This window comes from Myripristis murdjan, chromosome 18, assembly GCF_902150065.1.
Source record: "Myripristis murdjan chromosome 18, fMyrMur1.1, whole genome shotgun sequence".
Classification (NCBI taxonomy): Eukaryota; Metazoa; Chordata; class Actinopteri; order Holocentriformes; family Holocentridae; genus Myripristis; species Myripristis murdjan.
In genome coordinates this window covers 6,178,008-6,198,000 of record NC_043997.1, presented here as the reverse complement: position 1 = coordinate 6,198,000, position 19,993 = coordinate 6,178,008, and the positions used below count along the sequence as shown (strand labels likewise).

The following is a 19,993-nucleotide window of genomic DNA, read 5'->3' as shown; positions in this document are numbered from 1 at the left end:
AGGGAGGGAGTCAGGACAGACAGGACAGAAGAGAGGACGACATGCAGCAAAGGCTCTGGCTCGGATTTGAACCCAGGCCGCCGCGGATTAGCCTCAAAATGACGTGGTACGCGCTCTACGTGTTATTGTCTAACTTTTAAAAAAAGGCACCATTATTGATTTTGTTTCTGTCCATTCCTTTAATATCCAGTTATTTAGGGGTTGAATTTTTCTTTTATTTATGTCAGTTACAAACATTTTTATTCCTTAGATAAAATCCAGCAGATCTTTTATTTCTTAAGTGTTAGATTTACCATGAAAACACTTAACAGTTTGACAACATTTGTTTTTGTTTTTTTTTGCTAATCGTTCCTCGACACCCTAGCTGTCCAGTTCGGGCAAGTCTTCGAACCCTTCCTCTTCCTCTTCCCTCCTCTGCTCCTCCGCCTTCTTCCTGTCCTCCTCAGCCTTCCTCATTTCCGCCTCGATCTTCTTCCTCTGCTCTTCCAGCGCCACCTCTCTCTGCTCTTTCTTCTCCGTCTGCTTCTTGTTCTCCGGCGTGTCGTAGGCCCAGTCGTCGTCCGAATCGCTGATGTCGTCGTCGTCGATGTCCCAGTTCGGTTGGTGCGCCTCGTTTTCCCCTGAGCCCACGGTGTTGTCTGCAGGCTCGGGCTCCGGTTTGAAGTTGGGGTCCTCCAGCTTGCCCCAGGCGACCGAGTCGGCCTTGCGGAGGGTGATCTCCACTTTGGACGGGACCATGTTGACCGAGCTCTGCTTCACAACGATCACCTGGAGGGGAGAGGGTGGGACGAGGGGAAGGAGATTTGCAGGACAAGTAGAGAGACAGATGTAAAAAGACGTTTAATATTTTGGAACTGAACTCACAAATCTCTGTTGCTAGGGTTATAAAAGCTTGTGGGTCGCATACGGAAGGAGGGGATGAGGAGAGAACTGTTGAAGCTGCAGTACCATAAATAAATTTCCTGCAGTGGAACTACCAAGTTCGTCTTTATATTTAAATAAAATGGAAGGACCTAGTCTGAATGTCTGTCCTTTGATTTTCTCGACAACGGTTCATCCAGTCAACTTCACACTTGGCCGCCGTATCGCTGAGGACCCAGGGACACTTCCTTGGGTCCTCAGCGATAAACCAAGTACAGAAATCTCTGCAAACGGTTTACAAACCGAGCTCTCGGATTTCATAATTGGTGCCTTTGGATTTGCAAAATGTACCTGCGAATTACAAATCCATGCCCACAGATTTGTCCTCGAAATCTGAGGGCATGGTTTACAAATCTGAACGCATGGATTTGTAATCCGAGGGTACAGATTTTGCATCCGAGTGAACTGTGAGACCAGATTCCTAAACCAAGAGCACAGATTTACTGAGTGATGGTTCATAGGGAAGAGCAACTGAGTGTCTAGAAAAGCTTTCAAGAACTGGACACAGTTTGGACATCCCTGCTGTTTATCATTAAATGAACGTGTAGTTAGATGAAAAAGCTGCAGAGGAATCGGCCACTCACCCCCCAGAGGTGGAAGTCCTTCTTGAACACCTTGTCGTTCTCAAACTGGATGTGGCATGAGAGCTGCACAGAGGATTCATCCGCGTTATGATCAAGTTCTTTGCATACACCAAAGCTCCAAAGTCTCTCAGTTTTTGCAGTGAAGTATCGAATTAGTAATTATTAATAGCGTGAAAAGCCTTTAATTTGCAGGGTCATGATCAAGCAGAGACTGCATGGTCACCTTAAGACTTTATCCACATTATTTTGCACAATAGCTGCTTTTTGAGCTTACGTAAATCTTTATGACACACAGTGATGGCACAAGGTTGTTGTGTCACACTAATATCAATGATAAGGAAACATAATCTTTTACCTAAGAACACTAGAAATGAATGAATATAATATGCCTCTTTGTGTGTGTGATTTATTTTGTATTTATTTGTATTTATTTATGTGGTTCCCCATTAGCAGCTATTCTTGCTGGAGTCCACACAAGTAAACATTACATCATAACACAAAACATCACTTCATAATGCAAAAACACTTATAATACAGATGTAATGACATACACATATAATAACTCCTAAAAAAACAAACAACAAACTCACCACTGTGCTGTTCGCCTCTATGGTGGAAAACTCTGGGTTGGCGTTCTTGGCGTAAATCGTCACGACGACGGTGTTGCCCGTCTGGTGCCAGTCATGTCGACATGCCACCTTCTTCTTGTTCTGTTCTCACACACACACACACACACACACACACACACACACACACACACAGGTCAGTGACACGTCCTTGGTACACAGTATGGACTCAAGTATTGTTCCACACCTCTTAACCATTGACTTGAGGTGTTTGATTCAGTCCCGTTGCCACAGGTGTGTAACCTCCAGCAGCAGCCATGCAGTCTGCCTTTACAAACATCAGTGACAGAACGTCTGGTTCTAAAGAGCTCACTGAGTTCCAGGTGCTGCTGGAATAGTGATGGAACAGGAAGCCACCGCTGCAACAAGTCAGCTGCTCAACTTTCTTCCCTCCTAGATATTCCACCATCAGCTGGAAGTGGGATTATTGCAAAGTGGAAGCGTTTAGGAACCACAGCGACTCGGCCACCAGGGGGCAGCACCAGGTAAAGTTACAGAGCGGAGTGGAAACGTGTTCTGAGGAGCGACCAATCAGGCTTCTCCGTGTGGCGGTCTGATTGACAAGTGTGGGTTTGGTGAACGCCAGGAGAACGTTCCCTGCCTGACCACATTTTGTATTTTAAGCGTTTCGTAAGGGTGTTAAAAAAAAAAATGTTGGACACAAAAACCAAAAAACAGGATTCTGCATGATTCATTGCTTCACTGCACATCTCTACTCCTTTCTACTTATTACAGTTTTTCCAAAAACAAAGTAAACACATATATAGTTGTTGTTATCATTATTATTATTTATTGAATGTGTCTTGAAATTACAGCAACTTCATTCATAATGGACATTCAACACAGTTCTTGATTATTAACGTTAGGTTGATTTTGGCCCTAATAAACTTTTTCTGTTGAACTGTTGGTTTATGTTTAAATTTACACAAAAAAAACAAAAAAAAAACATAAAAACTTGATTTTGAGTCAGCTGATTATTTTTCAGCCAAACTGCGATACAAACTAAGTGAAGCGTCACGCCTCCAGCACTTTACCACCTGTAGAGGCCACCTTTGCCCTGAGCCTGTGGTGGTTCCTTTTTTTTTTATATATAAATATTTTTTTTTTTTTTTGATTTTTGTACACATGCTGAAGTGTGTACCTGCTTGGGGATCCAGCAGTGTTTGTCTGTGCTGCAGCCCTTCTGGTCGAGGAACGCGTTGAAGTCGATGGTCTTTATACAGCAGCAGTTCCAGTACTTATACCTAAAAAAAAAACAAGAACAACAACAAAAACATTATTCCAGCTCAGTTCAGCCACTTTTAATGTGCGTGCACACACACACACACACACACACACACTCACAAACAACCTGCTTTATATTCACACACACACTCAACCAGGTACTATCAGGTACAGGTACTACTTTAAAAACTTTTATATACTTGTTGTTGTTTTTAATCTGATATTTTTTTCACTGTCCTTAATCTGTCCTTTCATGTTTTCCCTTTCCTTTCTTATTTGCTCCTTTGGAAGATGCATTGTAACTTTTGTCTGAGAGGTGCTGTACAAATAATAAATTAACAATAATACAAGTAATAATGACTTTATTTATATGACAGTTTTTGAATCCAGTTCTACACGAAAAAAGAAACGTTAAAAGAAAAGCTGTAAATTCAGAATTAAAACCCTAAAGAAACGGAAAGACAAAGAATATCCATGTGTTATCTAAAATGTCCATACTGCATGTATGTGTGTGTGTGTGTGTGTGTGTGTGTGTGTGTGTGTTACCCCTCATGGAAGACAGGTGCCCCAGGATGGTAAGTGCACACTTCCAGGTCTGTCTCTGGGCCTTGGTAAAGCTGAACACAAAGAATAAATTAAAATAAAATAAAATATTACTACTAATAATAATATATTAATAAATACAAATACTAAAAATAAATAAATAAATAAAATAAAAATAAAATAAAATAGAATTATAAAATAATGAAAAAAAAAATCCATGGTTATTTTTCTTAAAAAAAAAAAAAAAATTGCCAGTGCGATGAGATAATCCCACTTGTTTCATGAATTTTTCAGGGAATAAGCAGCACCAGGCAGATCAGCTACTAGGATCAAGAAAATGACACTGGAAACAAGTGGGATTATCTCGTCCCACGGGCAGATTATTTGACCTGGTTTGATGAACAACAACATTTGAACACTGGAGATGAGACTGAATGACTGGTTACCATGGAGATTCACCGGTCACTCATCTGTACATGTGTGTTTGTGTTCAGTGACAGAGCAGCACTGGGCTCCAGGGTGACATTCAGTTTCCACCTCTGGCCACTAGATGGAGCTCTTAATACACTTTACAAGCCAAGGAATGTGAATCCTAGACACCCTGGCAGTGCTGCTGAGCTGTGTGTGGTTTTGTGTGTGTGTGTGTGTGTGTGTGTGTGTGTGTGTGTGTGAACACGGCAGGCCAGCAGCTGCTGTCAGTGTGGATGATGAATCTGTTGGCTTTTGCTGATGTCAGATAGTCGACTATTTCGGGCGGCGGCAGAAGTGCCACGAAAGTAACAAAAGTTGCTTACACACACACACACACACACACACACACAAAACCACACACACACTTAGAATACAAAACCACATATACACTTAAACATAGAAAACCACACACACATACATACACACACAGAAATGAACAAAGGATAAAGAGACACCTACTGTTTTACATCCTGTATTCTTACATCGTGTCCCAACTGTAACGACTTGACTCTCTGTGGGGTGAGGGTGAGAGAGAGAGAGAGAGAGAGAGAGAGAGAGAGACATAGAGAAAGAGGGAGAGAGAGAGAGAGACATAGAGAGAGAGAGGGAGAGAGAGAGAGTTCCAGGAATTACTGATGCAATGTTTCATTATGTTTGCACACAAAAACACACACATATCCTGCTCTTGCACTATAAAGCAAAAGACACACACACACACACACACACACACACACACACACACACACACACACACACACACACACACACACACACTCAGGTGGCCACTGACCTTTCTTCTCCCTCTCAGTTCTGTTGCTGATGTCCAGTTTCTCCAGCACCTGAGCCAGCGACGCAGACACCTTCTGGGCCAGCTTGACCATGGCCTCATCTGAACTGCACACACACACACACACACACACACACGCATAAAGAAATGAGCACCCATATGAGCAGAGACAAGAACATGCATACACACAAACACATGTACTTCCACATCACCCTCATCAGGCTTTTCCCGGCACGTTGAACTCAAAGACGAGACGCCTTTCTGCCCCCGGCTGCCGCCTTCGTCGTACAATTTCGGCGCGTGATGTCGACGTAACGGAAAAGGTGGAACTTTGCAACACGCTAGATTTGTCTTGTGACTCATAACTTCATGACACAGCTCAGCACTACCTTTTGTTATCGTCACACAGGCAGGAGACTGTAAGATGCAATTCATGTATTGATGAACGCAGTTAACGTTTTCAAATAAAAAAGGCTGTGGATGGTTCATCTTAGCCGCCGGTCATGTTTCATGTCGTATTTCAGGGGACGAGCAAGAGACGGACAACAGCGCCCGCTTTTCTGTTCATTTAACCAAAATTCGATTCTGATCCATTCAGCACCCAGAAGAGTATTGTGATTAGGGATGCACCGATCCGACTTTTTCAGTTCCGATGCCGATACCGATGCTGGGGCCTTACGAATCGGTCGATACCAGATACCGATCCGATATCATTGTTGATTTAAGAAGCTAGAAACCTCAACAGCAGCGGCGTCTCCCTTTGATCTGATCAGTCTGATGGATCGGCTGCTTTTACAGATACCCGATCCAGGTAAAATGTTGATATCAACGCCGATATCTGATGCTGATATCGGATCGGTGCATCCCTAATTGTGATAGTAGTGAATCTGAAGATAATCCTTTCATCCCGGGCCAACAAAATAAACATCATTTGTCACAACCTTCATTTTTCACCTTTTTGTTCCATGTTGGTATTAAAATTTAAATCCCTGTGGACACTTTCATCTGTTAAATTGTATTTTCTTCACTTAAGCGCACCGCACTCTAATGGCGTGTTCAGACCAAACGTGAAGCCAGTTTTCGTGTTGCAGACTCGTGTGAATACGGCCGTGAATTTTTCGCCCAAGTGGGACAAATACAACTCACACGAAAGACGTGAGTTTCACATTTTCATGTCATTTGCAATGCGGAGAGGTTTGTGTCGGCTTTATTCGTATCTGTGCATTGACTTTGTATGAAATCATGCCACACTAAAAATTTGCTTCATGTTTGGCCTTAACACACATTCTCCATGCTTTGCCACCTTTGGGAAAAAAAAAACAAAAACAACCACACAGCCTCCCTCACCTGGGTCTCTCTCTCTGCAGTTTCTCGGCTGATTTGGGTCCCTGGTAGATGATCTCTTTGCCGTTGGCGTGCTTGGTCTCGCCCTTTTCTGACGACACCTCCGGCCGCAGGGGCTCCTCGGGTTTTTCATTGCTATGGCGTCCACGGGTGCAACCCTGAAACGGAAAAATCACCGCAGTTTTACACCAGAAGAAACCTGCACGTTATCACACTGAAGTATCTGGTGAGGGTCTGCCTGGTCCAGGTCGGCCTGAGCAGCCAACCGAGGGCCGTCATCTCGTGAGGCCACCAGCTGCAGGAGGATGGGCGGGGCGGGGTGGGGTGGGGTTGGTGGACTGGACTTTGGCAACAGAAACTGGCTTGGCTGGAGAACCAGAGCTTGTGTGGAGTCATAGTTCGACTCATTTCCATGCACAGTCTCAGCTCCGTTACCAGGATGGATTCTCGTCTTTTCTACAGCTGACCACGGTGAGACGGCAAGCGGGTGTAGGTTTACTGCGGTGTTGGAGTTTGTTGTGGAGGGGAAGATGCTGAGGATTATTGGCGTGCACGCACCAAACAGCAATATGGAGTTTCTTTGAAGGCCATGGCCGACCTGACCGTAACCCAAATGCTGCTTTGTAGTTGAACCTTTGGACTGTGCGAGTCACGGGCTGTCCAAAACGAACACCATGTTCAAATATAAAGCAGCTCACATTCGTACCTGGGACAGTGTTGTCTTAGACCAACGGTAGATAATTGATTGTGCAGTTCAGATGGTGAGGAAGACTAATGGGCAGACCTGGTAAACGAAAAGTCCTCAAAGTCTGAAAAGTCCTCATCTCCTGCATCTCCAGAGGAGCTGCTGCATCTCCGGTTGGGGACGTGGAGTTGGAGACAAGACAGACTCTCCAAAGTTTAATTGCTAATCATATTGATTGAAGCTGCCTTAAAGTTATTCTTATATGTTCTTATAGGTTATCCTATATTATTTTCTAAACGTCTGCCTTTTATCATTCTTAATTTGACTTTAATTGATATAGTCATGTATTTTTTTTATTGGTTTCTAGTTGTTTGTTATAGTTGTGTCTGTATTTATTGCATGCTCCTTAGTATGATTTAAAATGACGGTTCTCCCTCAATGTGTTTCCAGTTTTTGGGGCCTTTTGGGGCATTTCATAGTTACAGTAGAGAGAGACTCTGGTCAGGACTCAGCCATGGCAAGTGATACGAGCTCTACCAAGTGAGCCCCGATTAGTCAATCGATTAGTCAATTGATTACTTGTTTCGAGACGTTATTAGGAGGAAAATTTCCAAAATTCTCTTGAACGTGAATATTTTCTGGTTTCTGTATTCCTCTGGGACAATAAACTGAATATTTTTGGGCTGTGGACTGTTGGTTGGGACAAAACAAGACATTTGAGAACATCAGCGTGGACTGTGGGAAGACATTTTCAGACATTTTATGGACCAAACCACAAATTGATTAATCGAGACCATAACCGTTCTCATCTCTGGAGAGCGCTACGGGAGTACTGGGTGTGAGGGTTAGGGTTTCAAGGATTTCAAGGTGCAGCTGAGGACTGGAGGGTGTCCAGTGCAGGATCCTGATGATGACGTACATCACTTTGCAGATGATGTGGCTCTGTTTGTTTCATTTGAGGTTAAAACAAATGACCGTAAAACAGGCTGGGAGACAGACGGATGGGTGGTGGCAGCGGTCGCAGTCATGCAGCTGCTGGATTAAAACTTGGACATTTACTTTCCAACTCGACACTGTTTTTTACTGAGCTCTGACTTAAATTATAATTTTAACTCTGACCCGGTGTTTGTCCTCCCTCTCAGTGTTCATGACGGCCGTTTTCAAGTTCATTGTTGTTTCGAGCCCTCACACACAGTTAACAATCTTTCTATGGAGAAAACAAAAGGCCATCGACACCGTATCTGAATTTCAGGGAACATATTCAAAATGCAAAGCCTGAGCTGCTCACCTGGATGGAGAGGAACTCCGAGAAGTCTGTCGTCCTCTTCTTACAGCAGGACCAGCCCTGGACACACACACACACACACACACACACACACACACACACACTGCATGTTTATGTCTGCTGAACATCTTTATGTCCTCTTGTGTTTATGTCCTCTTCCAGCAAGGACGATGAGAAGTCGATGTGTAGACGTGCACAATCAGCTGCTAATGATAATGACGAATACTATTATTGTTGATTGATCTTCTGATTAGTTTTTGATTCGTCCATCAGTGTTTTTGTCTGTAAAGTGTCAACAATAATCATAAATGCTCATGGGAGGTTAGCCGAGCCCAAAGTGAAGTCCAGGTCTTAACTTTGTAATAATGTGAATGGAAATTAATCAATAAATCACACTTTTAGGTGGTTAATTGATTAATTGTTTCAGTTTTATCCATTTTATACCTTTTCTTTACCCTGCGACATGGTGTAGTTTTTTTTTTTTTTTAAAGACCCTATGAACTGGACTCTTATTTTGTTGATCTGACAGGAAGTTTGGGTGCAGGGAAGCGCAAACCAACAGGATATCAGTTTAGAAGAGAAACACACTTTTATTTTGAAGGGAAAAGTTGGTTTCGAGAAGGTTTTATCGGTTTTACAGGAGGCAGAGGTCATGTGAGGTCATTTTAAACCAATCAGACGCCGAGTTGATTAGTTTTACCTTCAGAGCGTCGTGGAAGATGGGAACTCCCGGGTGGAAGAGACAGGCACCTGCAGGTCACACACACACACACACAATCAGCAGGGTGTACCAGCTGCTCAGGACAGTCAATTGTGAGCTATGAGGTGTGTGTGTGTGTGTGTGTGTGTGTGTGTGTGTGCGCGCCATATAAGGAAGCTGGTGGCAGTTGGTGTGAAGGCAGCCGGCTCGCTCAGCGACATGTGGCTCACGATGCATGCTATAGGCTCACCCCCTCTCTTTCTCTCTCCCTCACACACACACACACACACACACACGCACACGCACACGCACACGCACACGCACACGGCGTATGATGATGACAAAATTAATGTGTCATCACGTAAAGCCAAACTAACCACGCCGGCCAAAACACACGGACCGTAAAGCGCCATGTGAGGCGCATTATCGCCTCAATGTGACCCATCGGCCTTTTTTGGTTTGCTTTTCACACACACACACACACACACACACACAGCCAACCTGGTCACAATGCATTTCTGAAAATAAATCACTGTTTCATGGATTTAAGTTTAAACACATATCTTATATATTTCAGAGTAGTGTGTACACTCGAAATAAAAAATATGCATATTTTATATATATTAAATTTATACATATATTTTCATGAAGGATTTTGAGTGAACTTCTCAACTTTAACTGAAGTCATAAAAAGGATTCATTCTGCTTAATCATCAAACGGTGTGAGAGCGACTTCCGCTGTGAATCTGATCCATGTGGCTCGTTTTGGAAATTTGAATTCAACGCTGTGCGCTTTGACAAAAACTGTAGCGATACAAAAATATAAAGAAAAAAATTCAAATAAATAAATCAATAAATAAAAGATTAAGAGCAGTACAAATAAATAAAAACTTAAAAAGTTGTATTTGAGCAGTAAAACTAAAATAGGAAAAACAGAATAAAAAGTAGTTGAATAAAAAATAAAAGCAGCAAAAATAAAATAAAAATGAGAAAAATTATCAAAAGTAGTTGAATTTAAAAAAAACTGTTAAAAGCAGTGAAAGCAAAATAAAATGTGAAAAAAATAGTTAAAAAGTGGTTGAATCTTTAAAAAAAATCAAAGGCAGAAAAAATAAAATTCTGTAAAATTAGTTGAATGATAAAAATGATTCAAATCAGTATTAAAAAATAAAATAAAATCAGAAAAAATAGCCTAATAATCAAGATAAAAAGTAGTTGAATTAAAAACAGATTAAATACTGTGAACATAGAATAAAATTGGACAAAATAATTTAAAAATTAGCTATAAAAAGGAGCTTGTTGTGCAACAGTGCAGTGTGTGTGTGTGTGTGTGTGTGTGTGTGTGTGTGTGTGTGTGTGTGTGTGTGTGTGTGTGTGTGTGAGTCTCACCGTCGTCGTTCTGGTCAGAGTCAAACCTCTGACCACAGCCTCTGTTGTAGCACAGCAGATCCATGACCGCTCACACACACACACACACACTGCTTCTTCTTCTTCTGCTTCTTTTTCTTCTTCTGAACAAAGTCACGTCTCTCTCTCTCCCTCTCTCTGTCTCTCTCTCTCTCTCTCTCTCTCTCTAGAAGAATCCCTCAGTCCAGTTTTCTCACCGGCTTTCCAGAAGTTTCTCCAGCTATGACAAACATGAGGAGGGCATGAAGGAGAGCAGACAGAAACTGAGAGAGAGAGAGAGAGAGAGAGAGAGAGAGAGAGAGAGAGAGAGAGAGTCGGGCTGAATGAATGATAAAAATAGCAGCTCAGCGTCTCTGCCAATTTACAGCTGTCATGCCTTATCTGCAGGAGTGAGTGTGTGTGAGTGAAGTGTGTGTGTGTGTGTGTGTGTGTGTGTGCGTGAGGGTGTGTGGGGTCACATTCCTCTGCTGGTGTCACACAGACAGAACACACACAACCTTCTCTGAATTTCCACCCCTGCAAATACACACACATATACATAAATAAATTAACAAATCAATAAATAAACAAGTCAGCAAATAAAGTATTAAATAAAGTAAATAAGTAAATAAATAAATCAGTAGATCAGTGAATAAATTAGTAAGCATGTAAGAAAATAGATAAATAAATAAATTATGACAAATTAGACAAATAATAATAATAATAATACATAAAAATAATAAATAATGAAAAAAAGAAGACAATCAGAAATTCACCAAAAAAAAAAAAAAAAAAAAAAAAATTCTAAAAATGTGCAAAACCATATCAGTATATTTAAGTATTAAAGTGACAAATTTAAACATCTCGTGGTTACACGCCGCTCCCCGGCGGTGTATCGATCCTGTCAGATGTTTGTTGTGTTTAATGTCTCCTCGGGATTCGCTGACTCAGCTCCGGTCAGCAGGTCGTTGCTGCGGCGACAGGTGAGGACGTAAAGTGTCGCTCAGACGCCGCAGAGCTCGGACAGCTGCCATCTGCTGTTAGCCGCAGGGTTAGCGTTTCCTGTTAGCGCCTTCAGTCGAGCTCTGCAGACTGAACAGCAACATCAGACTTTTCTTTTATTGAATATAAACTCCTACAGGCTGTGAGCGGTTGTAGTTTCAGTGAGGAGAAAAGTGTTTTTTTTTTTTTTTTTTTTAACTTTAAATGGCTCGCAGACGTTGGTGGGAAACGTTTCGTCGTCTTTCTTTTGCTTTTCTTCTTCATTGTTTTTTTTTTTCAGCAGGACTTTTCCAGGATGTTACTGATGTTTTTGAGCACCAATGTTCACTAAGAATACAGTTATCACTGTGAAACGCTGTTTCTGCCCCTAGAAAATTTTTCAAAGATACTCACCCAAACAGACGAATTTGAAGACGCAGAGAAAACAGACGGGTTTGTTTGCAACGTTTGACGTAAAATGTTTGACCGTCATGTGAAACTACTGACACAGCAAGTGAACTGCAGGAAATTTAATTGTTTTTTTTTTTTTTGGTATGCATTTTACTGTGAAAACTTTTAACTTTTACTTTGAAAAACTTAGTGAAAATGCTGCTGAGGACGGAAAACAAATCTCTCTACCTCTCTACTCTTTATTTCTCCCTGCAATTTACAGGAAGAATCATTTAAATACTGAAAACATGGCCTAGATATTTATTAGTATTTAAACAATATCACTGATACTGTAATTTAGTTATGGTCAGAAATAATCTGTAAACACAGTGTGTGCAGATTTCATGAGATTATGAGCGCTGGATCAACTTCCCTCGGATAGATAAAGGCTTAATCCAGACCTTTTTCACAATTACAAAACATTTTAAGGACATTTTTTGAGTGCAGAAAGAAACCAGTGAGTGTAAAAAAAAGTTTAAAAAATTCCTCAGCATCAGAATATAACGTTCATCTGGTAACTGTGTTGATTTCTCACCAGAGAGGTGCGTTCACTGAGAAAACACGTTCTTAAGATAATTTTTTTAAGTAGCAAGAGCTTTATATTTCACCGTCTCCACCCAGTTTCCCCTCAGGGATCGATGAAGTATTTCTGATTCTGATTGAAGATGTTTCACAGATCATTCGATTGAAAAAAAAAAAAAAAAAAAAACAGCGAAGGCACCACGAGAAGAAAACTCACAGGCATTTAGGAATGGAAAATGACTTTTTATTTCTTCCAAAAAAAAAGAGAAAGAGAAAAAACAAATCCCTAGAATAAACAAATATACTGCCGTAAAATAAAAAGCCCATGATTTTTGCTTTTTCAACTGTAACATTTGTTTGCCTTTCCATGCTCGATACAATCCATATATTTCTGCTTTAAATAAATAGAAAAAAAAAAACATGTACAAAGAGATTGGAGGAAGGGGAGGGGGTAGGTGGTGGTGGGGGGGTGGAGGGAGACAGAGAAGAGAGAGAAAAGAGAGAGAGAGAGAGCCAGAAGTTAAAAGTTGTACTTTTGCTCAAAATCATTTGGCATCGTTGACGTTTAATGGCTGATCCTGACGGACGGGGAGGTTTTGCATCGTCGGTCTGCTTTTCCCCGCCTCCCGCTCACAAGTTAGATGCTGCTGCTGCAACCATCACATCGGTCACGTTCACCAAAATAACGAGTAAATCAAAGCAACTGCAGGTTATGAGTATGTATGTAAGCTCTGTTTGAGTGTGAACGCGTGAATTCTTTATATACAGAATAGTGAGGCAGCAATCCGAGGGGTTTTTAATCAAAAACAAAATAAAAACACATGTAGAAAAAAAAAAAGAACGTGCAGAAGAGACATCCGACTGACAATCCACCCATCAGCCTCTCACCCCGTCTTCTGCATCTGTTTGGTTTTGTGGCTTTTTGACCCCGGCTCCTCGGCCTCACACCACCGCGCTCACGCCACCAGATGGCGCCAGCGCGGCAGAGGGGGGTGAACGCCGTGGGACGAGGCTGCCGCAGAGGACGGGGGAAAATGGGCTGCAGGTGCACCGGGTGACATCTTTGGGAAAACGGCTCGGCGCTCCGGTTTTTGCTACAGCGGCTCGTCACACTGAGAGGCACAAACGTCCCTCAGGTGCGGCGTTTCAACTGATAAGCCTGCTCTTATGGAAAGGAAAGAGAGAGAGAGAGAGAGAGAGAGAGAGAGAGAGGGGAGAGGAAAAAAAGACGGGTGGTGCTAAAGTGTGAAACTTTCTGCGATTCGTCCGTCTCGCCCTTCGTCCTGTCGGGCCGGGTGACAGACGAGACGTTTTCGAGAGGAGAGCGTTCGTCACCTTCATGTCATGCTTTTTTAGAAAACGGACAACAAAACATCGATACAACCATGCACTCACTGACCCGAGAGGAGGAGGAAGAGGAAGAGGAGGAGGAGGAGGAGGGGATTCTGGTCTCGTTCACTTCTGCTACACACTTGAGTTTTCACCTGGTCTTCGACTAGGAGCAGAAACCAGACGAGTTTTTTTTGTTTTATTTTTATCGTAAATGACATCATGAATCTGCAGCAGGGTGCACTGAGCCGAACCCGTCCCTGGGGAAATAACGTTTACACAAAAAAAAAGTGATCAGAACTACGCGGACGATAAAGCTGTAATTATAACTGGTCGCTGAACCGCAGCAGAGACGAGGAGGAGGAAGAGGAGGAGGAAGAGGAGGAGGAGAGGAGCGGATGGCATTTCCAAGACTCAGCAGAGTTTTCATCCGACGTTCTCTTACTTTCTCGTTTCCTCTCCGCTTGCCTCCCTGTTGTCCGTTTGAGCTCAGATACACCGGACACACACACACACACACACACACACACATTAAACAAACTCATCTCACCAGGCGGGCAGGACCGGTTTCCATGCAGTGAAAAAAATCCATACAAAAACAACGAAAAAGCCATTAAGAGACGGAAAAGAAAAGAAATGAAAGACTAAGGGGTGCGTTAAGAGGGAACACAAGACACGGATTCATCTAAAGAGAAAAAAAAAAAATCAGCTGTGCTCATCCAAAAAAGTCACAATACCAAAGAACACAACTCCAGAATCTGCCAGATTCGGGTCAAATCGTATTGTTGGTGTTTGATTTAATCTGCTTGAGGAAGGACGTGGGTGTGACTTTACAGCATCGGGACAATTTCAATGGTGTCCGGAAAAGATAAAATCCTTACAGTTGACCCTGCGATTGTCTGAATGCCGTCACGCTCTTCGAATCGACGCCCAATCCCGACCATTTCGGACTCTAAGCAGCTTAATACAAACATCAGGGAGCATCAGAGAAGCACTGTCGGGCGGTTCGCTCGTGGAAACGGCCGGATCTGAAGGCAGTTTTCCATTTTCATTCCCGTGCCGGGGAACTGCGACCCGATTCTGGATCAGTGTCTAACTCGGTTGCCACGATAGGACCTTTAAAAAACAAACAAACAAACAAAAAAAACGCAGGATGTCACTGACCCATGATTCGAACGCTCTTTGGCGTCAATACGTGGACATCGATAATGAACATCGACAGGTTTGCGGACGCTCATCTTGGGGCCAGAAGGCGACGGCACCTTCATCTCGGAACCTGATGGAGAGGAGGATCGTCCCCGTTTTCGTGGACGGACGAGTTCCTCGGTGTCCGCACTCGGGACATTAGGGACAGAGGCGACGTCCGGCGGAGGAGAACAGGACTAAAGCCTGATTTTAAGACAACAGCAACACCGGAAAGAGGATTTTTGCTCTGCTAGATTAGCAGAACCGACATCAATACTTCGACAGGCAGACGACCCGTTTACCTGGCTACTGGCATCCAGATCGGGACAAAGAACGATCGAGAAACGACCGTCGCCACATTGGCTAGAGTCAGAAAACCCGGGAAAGAATTCATGTTGCTTAAACTTAAAGGTCTGGAGACTGACTTTCTGTCCAGCTGCCCCAGGAGCCGGTGGATCATGTCGCCACTTCTCCTTTTTTTTTTAACCCACCGAAGCTGACTTTTCAAACTGAGAGGAACCTCTGAGCAAAAGTAGTCGCCAAAGTAGCTGCAAATTTACCAGCATTTTGGCTAAAGCTTGTTTCCCGACCAGCTTCACAGCGTCATCATAAGAGACTAGCCTAAATTTTGTTCGTCCTATTCCAAACTTTTTCAGGAAAAATACCGTCCTTGGCGCGGCCAAGACGCAAAGAAGGGACTTTAGAAAAGAAAGACTTGCATATCAAAGCATCTTGTTCGCCGTCTAGATTCGCCGGTCCAACCAGATGTGGTTTTGCAGGCTGCTGACATCACAACGAGAGGCGGGGGTGGCTGATATCGGTGAAGCTCAGTGAGACGGGACAGCTAGCTTTTTCCTAACCGGATACCGAAGCGAAGTCGGAGCGAAGCTTGAGAAGCGAACCACAAAGTCTGAACAAGGCCCGAGCCGGAGAGCTGGACTCCGCGGAGAAAGTTTCGTCTACAGCTAACAGACAAGAGATAGAGAGACACCGAGAGATAGTAGAGCTATAGTTAACTAGACGGTGGCAGAGGGCACGCTGGGAAACGTAGTGCAGGAAGTTTCAAGGGAGATACTATGCAGAGAGTCTAGAGCTAACACAAGACTGCGACGAGAAGAGCAAGAGCTATCCAACAGCGACAGAGGGGAGATGGAAGCAGACACTCTAGACAGAAAGTGGTTATTAATTTCTTCTTTTTTTTGTACATATCTACACATACCAAACAGTGACGAAGCGGGCTAAGTAAGCGTCCTAGAAACAGACCGGCAAGACGGGGCTGAAGAGACCGGAGCGGGATCGAGGTTTACGCAGCAGAGCGGATGCTGAAGGCTCAAAGACGGGACTGTCACTGACGGTGAAGATGCAGAGACTGGACCAAGACTGGGGATGCCGTTTGACGGAAAGAAAGAAAAGAAACAGTTTTGAGTCCACTGATAGCATGGTGGGAAAATAACTTGTTTTTGGTCTACTGGCCACAGCTGCTGGTGCGTCCCACAAGTCACAAATCACTTCCACAGGGTTCCCACTGTTTTCAGGAAATCATTTACCGGGATTTTGAGGACATGTTCGGTGACTTCTGTCCACAGTAGCTGCTGTTCACATAAAGTTTTCTTAGACTGACTCAAAATGAGCCAAGTGGCCAAATCACAGGTTGTTTGTGAACTCGAGGAAAACATCTGACCATGTAACCTCAGCTCAGGTTGATCATTTTTCCAGGATCTCCCTGATATTTCCTGAATATTTTACCAGTTTTCAAATTTTCCAGGTGCTTTCCATGACTGGGAAACTAGTCTCCGTGTGGGAACCCTGCTTTCACCCTTCCACCAGCCATCTTGATTTTTAGACAAACGTTAGACCTTCAAACCAAAGCTGAAGTGACCGGTAGAGCTGACAAACGTGTTCAGCCAAAGCCACCAGCCGTCAGCTGATGTTTCCTTCCCGGCCTGGAGGTCGGATTGCTAATCTCCACACTGGAACCTGGTAATCTCGCGATGCTGTCCAGCACTCACAAACGTGTCCAAGATGAGACACAGTGGTATTAAACAACTGTAAAACCCCAAGCCATCCCGACAGATAAACCTCTCAATCAACTTAGCCATCACACCCAAAACAAAAACAAAAAACAAAAGAAAAAACAAACAAACAGCTGCAACATGTTCCACTTCGGCAGGATAGTCACTTCAGTGCAAAATTTCTGCATGTGCATTTTGCAACAAAATTAGATTTTTACAAAACACTAATAATAGAAGCTAAAACCCCAAGCACATTTTGTGTCAAACTCGCTGGCTTATATTTAGTTCAAAATCTGACCCTCAGAAATAGCCCTCAATGGAAAACGTACACACACCTGTGTAAGCACATACACGAACGCACACCAATAATGTGCATTATGCACAAATATACAAACAGTCAAAATCATGGCAACAGATGCTTTGGCTGAGGAATGGCCATGACCTCTCACATGCTGACCGCCGGCTGCAATTTGTTCCCCAACACACCGATTTCCTGGAACCACAGAGCGAGCGCAATGCCAAAAGTTTGGTGTTTGTTTGGCTCTCGGTGCAGAATCACACTTTAAAAAACAAAACAAAAAAAACAAAACCAAAAACAAAACCAAAACAACCCACTCACTTCAATTCAGTGCAAATGCGACGCAAACAAATTCAACTCGATTCAGAAACATTCGACTTCTCTCGCTTTAGTGCTGCTGTCGTTAATCATTGGCACGTGGCGCGGATCGGCCAGCAGGTGGCGCCTGACAGAACGAGCTCTTTCTTGAGAAACCTCATGACGGCCGTGCGGAGGTGAGCTGGGAAAACACGGACACACACGCGGGCAGGACGGGCGCCGACGGACAGAAACGCCGTGTAAAGATCGAGTCACGCCTGGCTGACCAGAAAAAAAAAAAAAAAAAAAAAAAATCAAAATAACACTTTGAACAGAGAAATTAACATCCATGATTTACAACGGGAATCTGCCAACAGGTGATGACTGAGCCAATATCCAATAATATCCAATAATCACAATATTTTCTCCAATACACAACTTTAAACTCTTAACTTGTTGTTTGATTTAACTTCTATTGTACTTCTACTGCAGCTGGTGGTGAATTACTGATGCGCACACAGCAACAGCAACAGCGTACGCGTCATTTCAACTACACACTTAAATTGTGACTGATGTGCAGTTTGTGAATATGAAAGATAATTTAATAGAATTTAGAAGAATAATTTAGAATAAATAATTTGTTTTTGGAAATCCTGGGTTTAATTTGGGTCAACCGCCCTCTTTCGAAATCACAATAATATTGAATGTCGCAATATTTTGATGTTAATATCGTGATAATGAATATTGGATACTGCCGAAGCCATGATTTTTTTTTTTTTTTTTTTTTTTTCCCAGCCAGCCCTGCTTTGTTGTGTGTATCCACAGCTTTAAGCGTGGGGGGAAATACAAAAAAACAAGCCAAAAAAAGAAAAAAAAACAAGAAAACAAACTCATGAGTAATAAAGACTTCAACAAGGTAACAACAAACTCTTAACTTGTGCTGAGAATAAATCGAAAAGCATACATTTAGCTTTGCCACATAATTTCGGGGGGAAGTTTCGACGAAAAAAAAAAAAACAGACTGGAAAAACACAAAGGAACTCTGTGAAAAAAAAAAAAAAAATGACGACAAGAGCAGTCTGCAGATCTCTCGCTGATTGGACAGCCGGTGGACACGGAGGGGCCAATCAGAGCCGGGGATGGAGAGGAGGAGGCGGGGCTTTTCCAAGTTTGGCGTCTGAGTCTGAAACTTTTTTTTTCACTCTGCAAGCACACCGATGTTTTTTTAATTTATTTTTTTTGTGCACTCAAACCCACACACACACTTGCACACGCACACACACACATACACACACTCACACTCAACACACACTCGTCCTCTCCCAAGCGCTCCTTAGTTGCCATTCCAGGCGGCAGGACGGTGACCCAGAGAGGACAAATAGCACCAGTATGAAATAAAGCTAATTGGGCAACAGTGACTCTCGCGGCAGAGGTAGGGTTTCTCTTTCCTCCCTCGCTCTCTTTCCTTCTCGTTTTCCTCTCCGTCTCTTTCTCTCTCACCCGTGTTCGCGCTCTCCTAGGAATCATGACTCCATCGAAGGGATTTTTGTTACACGTAAAACAGAAAGCAGGTCACTCTCACACACACACACACACACACACACACAGACGTAAAGAGTTGTTTCAGACACAGACGAGCCCGGTTTCTCTCCTCTCCATCCCTCCGTCATGTTTTGTCTTCTTCCCCTCTTCCTCCTCCTCTTCCTTTTCCTCTTCCTCCTCTTCTTCCACCGTTTTTCTTGTTTTTGGTGTTGGTTCTCTTGTCGTCCGTCCGTTTCTCGTTTGTCGTTTCATCTCGTCCGGATCGTTCCTCCGTCCGTCCCGTCATCCTCTGTGTGTTTTCTTCCGCTGTTTGTTGTTGTTGTTGTTGTTGTTGTTGTTTGTCGCTTTTGGCACTCTGCTTCCCCCTGACTGGATTACATGAACTGCATCTGATTACATAAGAAAGAAAGAAAGAAAGAAAGAAAAAGAAAGAGAATTAAAGTATAATCTTTTGATATGATCATTATACGGTGCGAAGGCTTAAAGGATTACTTTGATGTTTTAGTCATGTAAACAAATCATTTTTAAATCATTTCTTCATTGTTTATTCCTTGTAAACAATTTCCAACTCGCATAAAAACAACAAAACAAATATTCCAATAGTGCCCCGCCCACCTAACGAGCCTGACGACCATACACCGAACAAAATACAAGCATAAAAACACACGATAACATTAGTGACTTAAATTATGAACATAAAAGTAAATAAATGTCAAATTCAAACGACACAAACTCTGTGAAACATCGGATTTCTTCTGTGCTGCTGCTCCACACTCAGAGGGAATTATTTGGAAAATCCCACAACACCGAGGAACGCTGTA

At 42.9% G+C, this 19,993-nt stretch overlaps 2 protein-coding genes across 3 annotated transcripts in view; both read right to left on the bottom strand.

Annotated features, from left to right (window-relative positions):
* Positions 1-206: 206 nt before the first annotated feature.
* LOC115376570 (cysteine and histidine-rich domain-containing protein 1) lies at positions 207-10,823 on the bottom strand. The gene is made up of 11 exons (XM_030076244.1): positions 10,560-10,823; positions 9,171-9,220; positions 8,474-8,530; positions 6,504-6,658; positions 5,160-5,263; positions 4,829-4,881; positions 3,902-3,972; positions 3,273-3,375; positions 2,096-2,215; positions 1,506-1,568; positions 207-768 (listed from the first exon to the last, which is right to left on the bottom strand). Exons 1-11 carry the CDS (start codon positions 10,621-10,623, stop codon positions 361-363), a joined length of 1,248 nt encoding a protein of 415 aa, XP_029932104.1. The 5' UTR covers positions 10,624-10,823; the 3' UTR covers positions 207-360.
* Positions 10,824-12,737: 1,914 nt separating this feature from the next.
* LOC115377001 (phosphatidylinositol-binding clathrin assembly protein) overlaps positions 12,738-19,993 on the bottom strand; it is a 136,688-nt gene continuing 129,432 nt past the window's right edge. For both annotated transcript variants that reach the window (XM_030076852.1, XM_030076854.1), the window contains one exon: positions 12,738-19,561. In XM_030076852.1, coding sequence (XP_029932712.1) covers positions 19,547-19,561 — 15 coding nt within the window. In that variant the 3' untranslated portion in view covers positions 12,738-19,546. The remainder of the gene's footprint in view (positions 19,562-19,993) is intronic.

Coding starts and splice junctions, on each gene's coding strand:
- LOC115376570 (XM_030076244.1), bottom strand. CDS start 10,623: ATGGATCTGCTGTGCTACAACAGAGGCTGTGGTCAGAGGTTTGACTCT. Junction 5,264..6,503: donor CTGCAGAGAGAGAGACCCAG/GTGAGGGAGGCT, acceptor GTGTGTGTGCAG/TTCAGATGAGGCCATGGTCA. Junction 769..1,505: donor AGGACTTCCACCTCTGGGGG/GTGAGTGGCCGA, acceptor TCTCCCCTCCAG/GTGATCGTTGTGAAGCAGAG.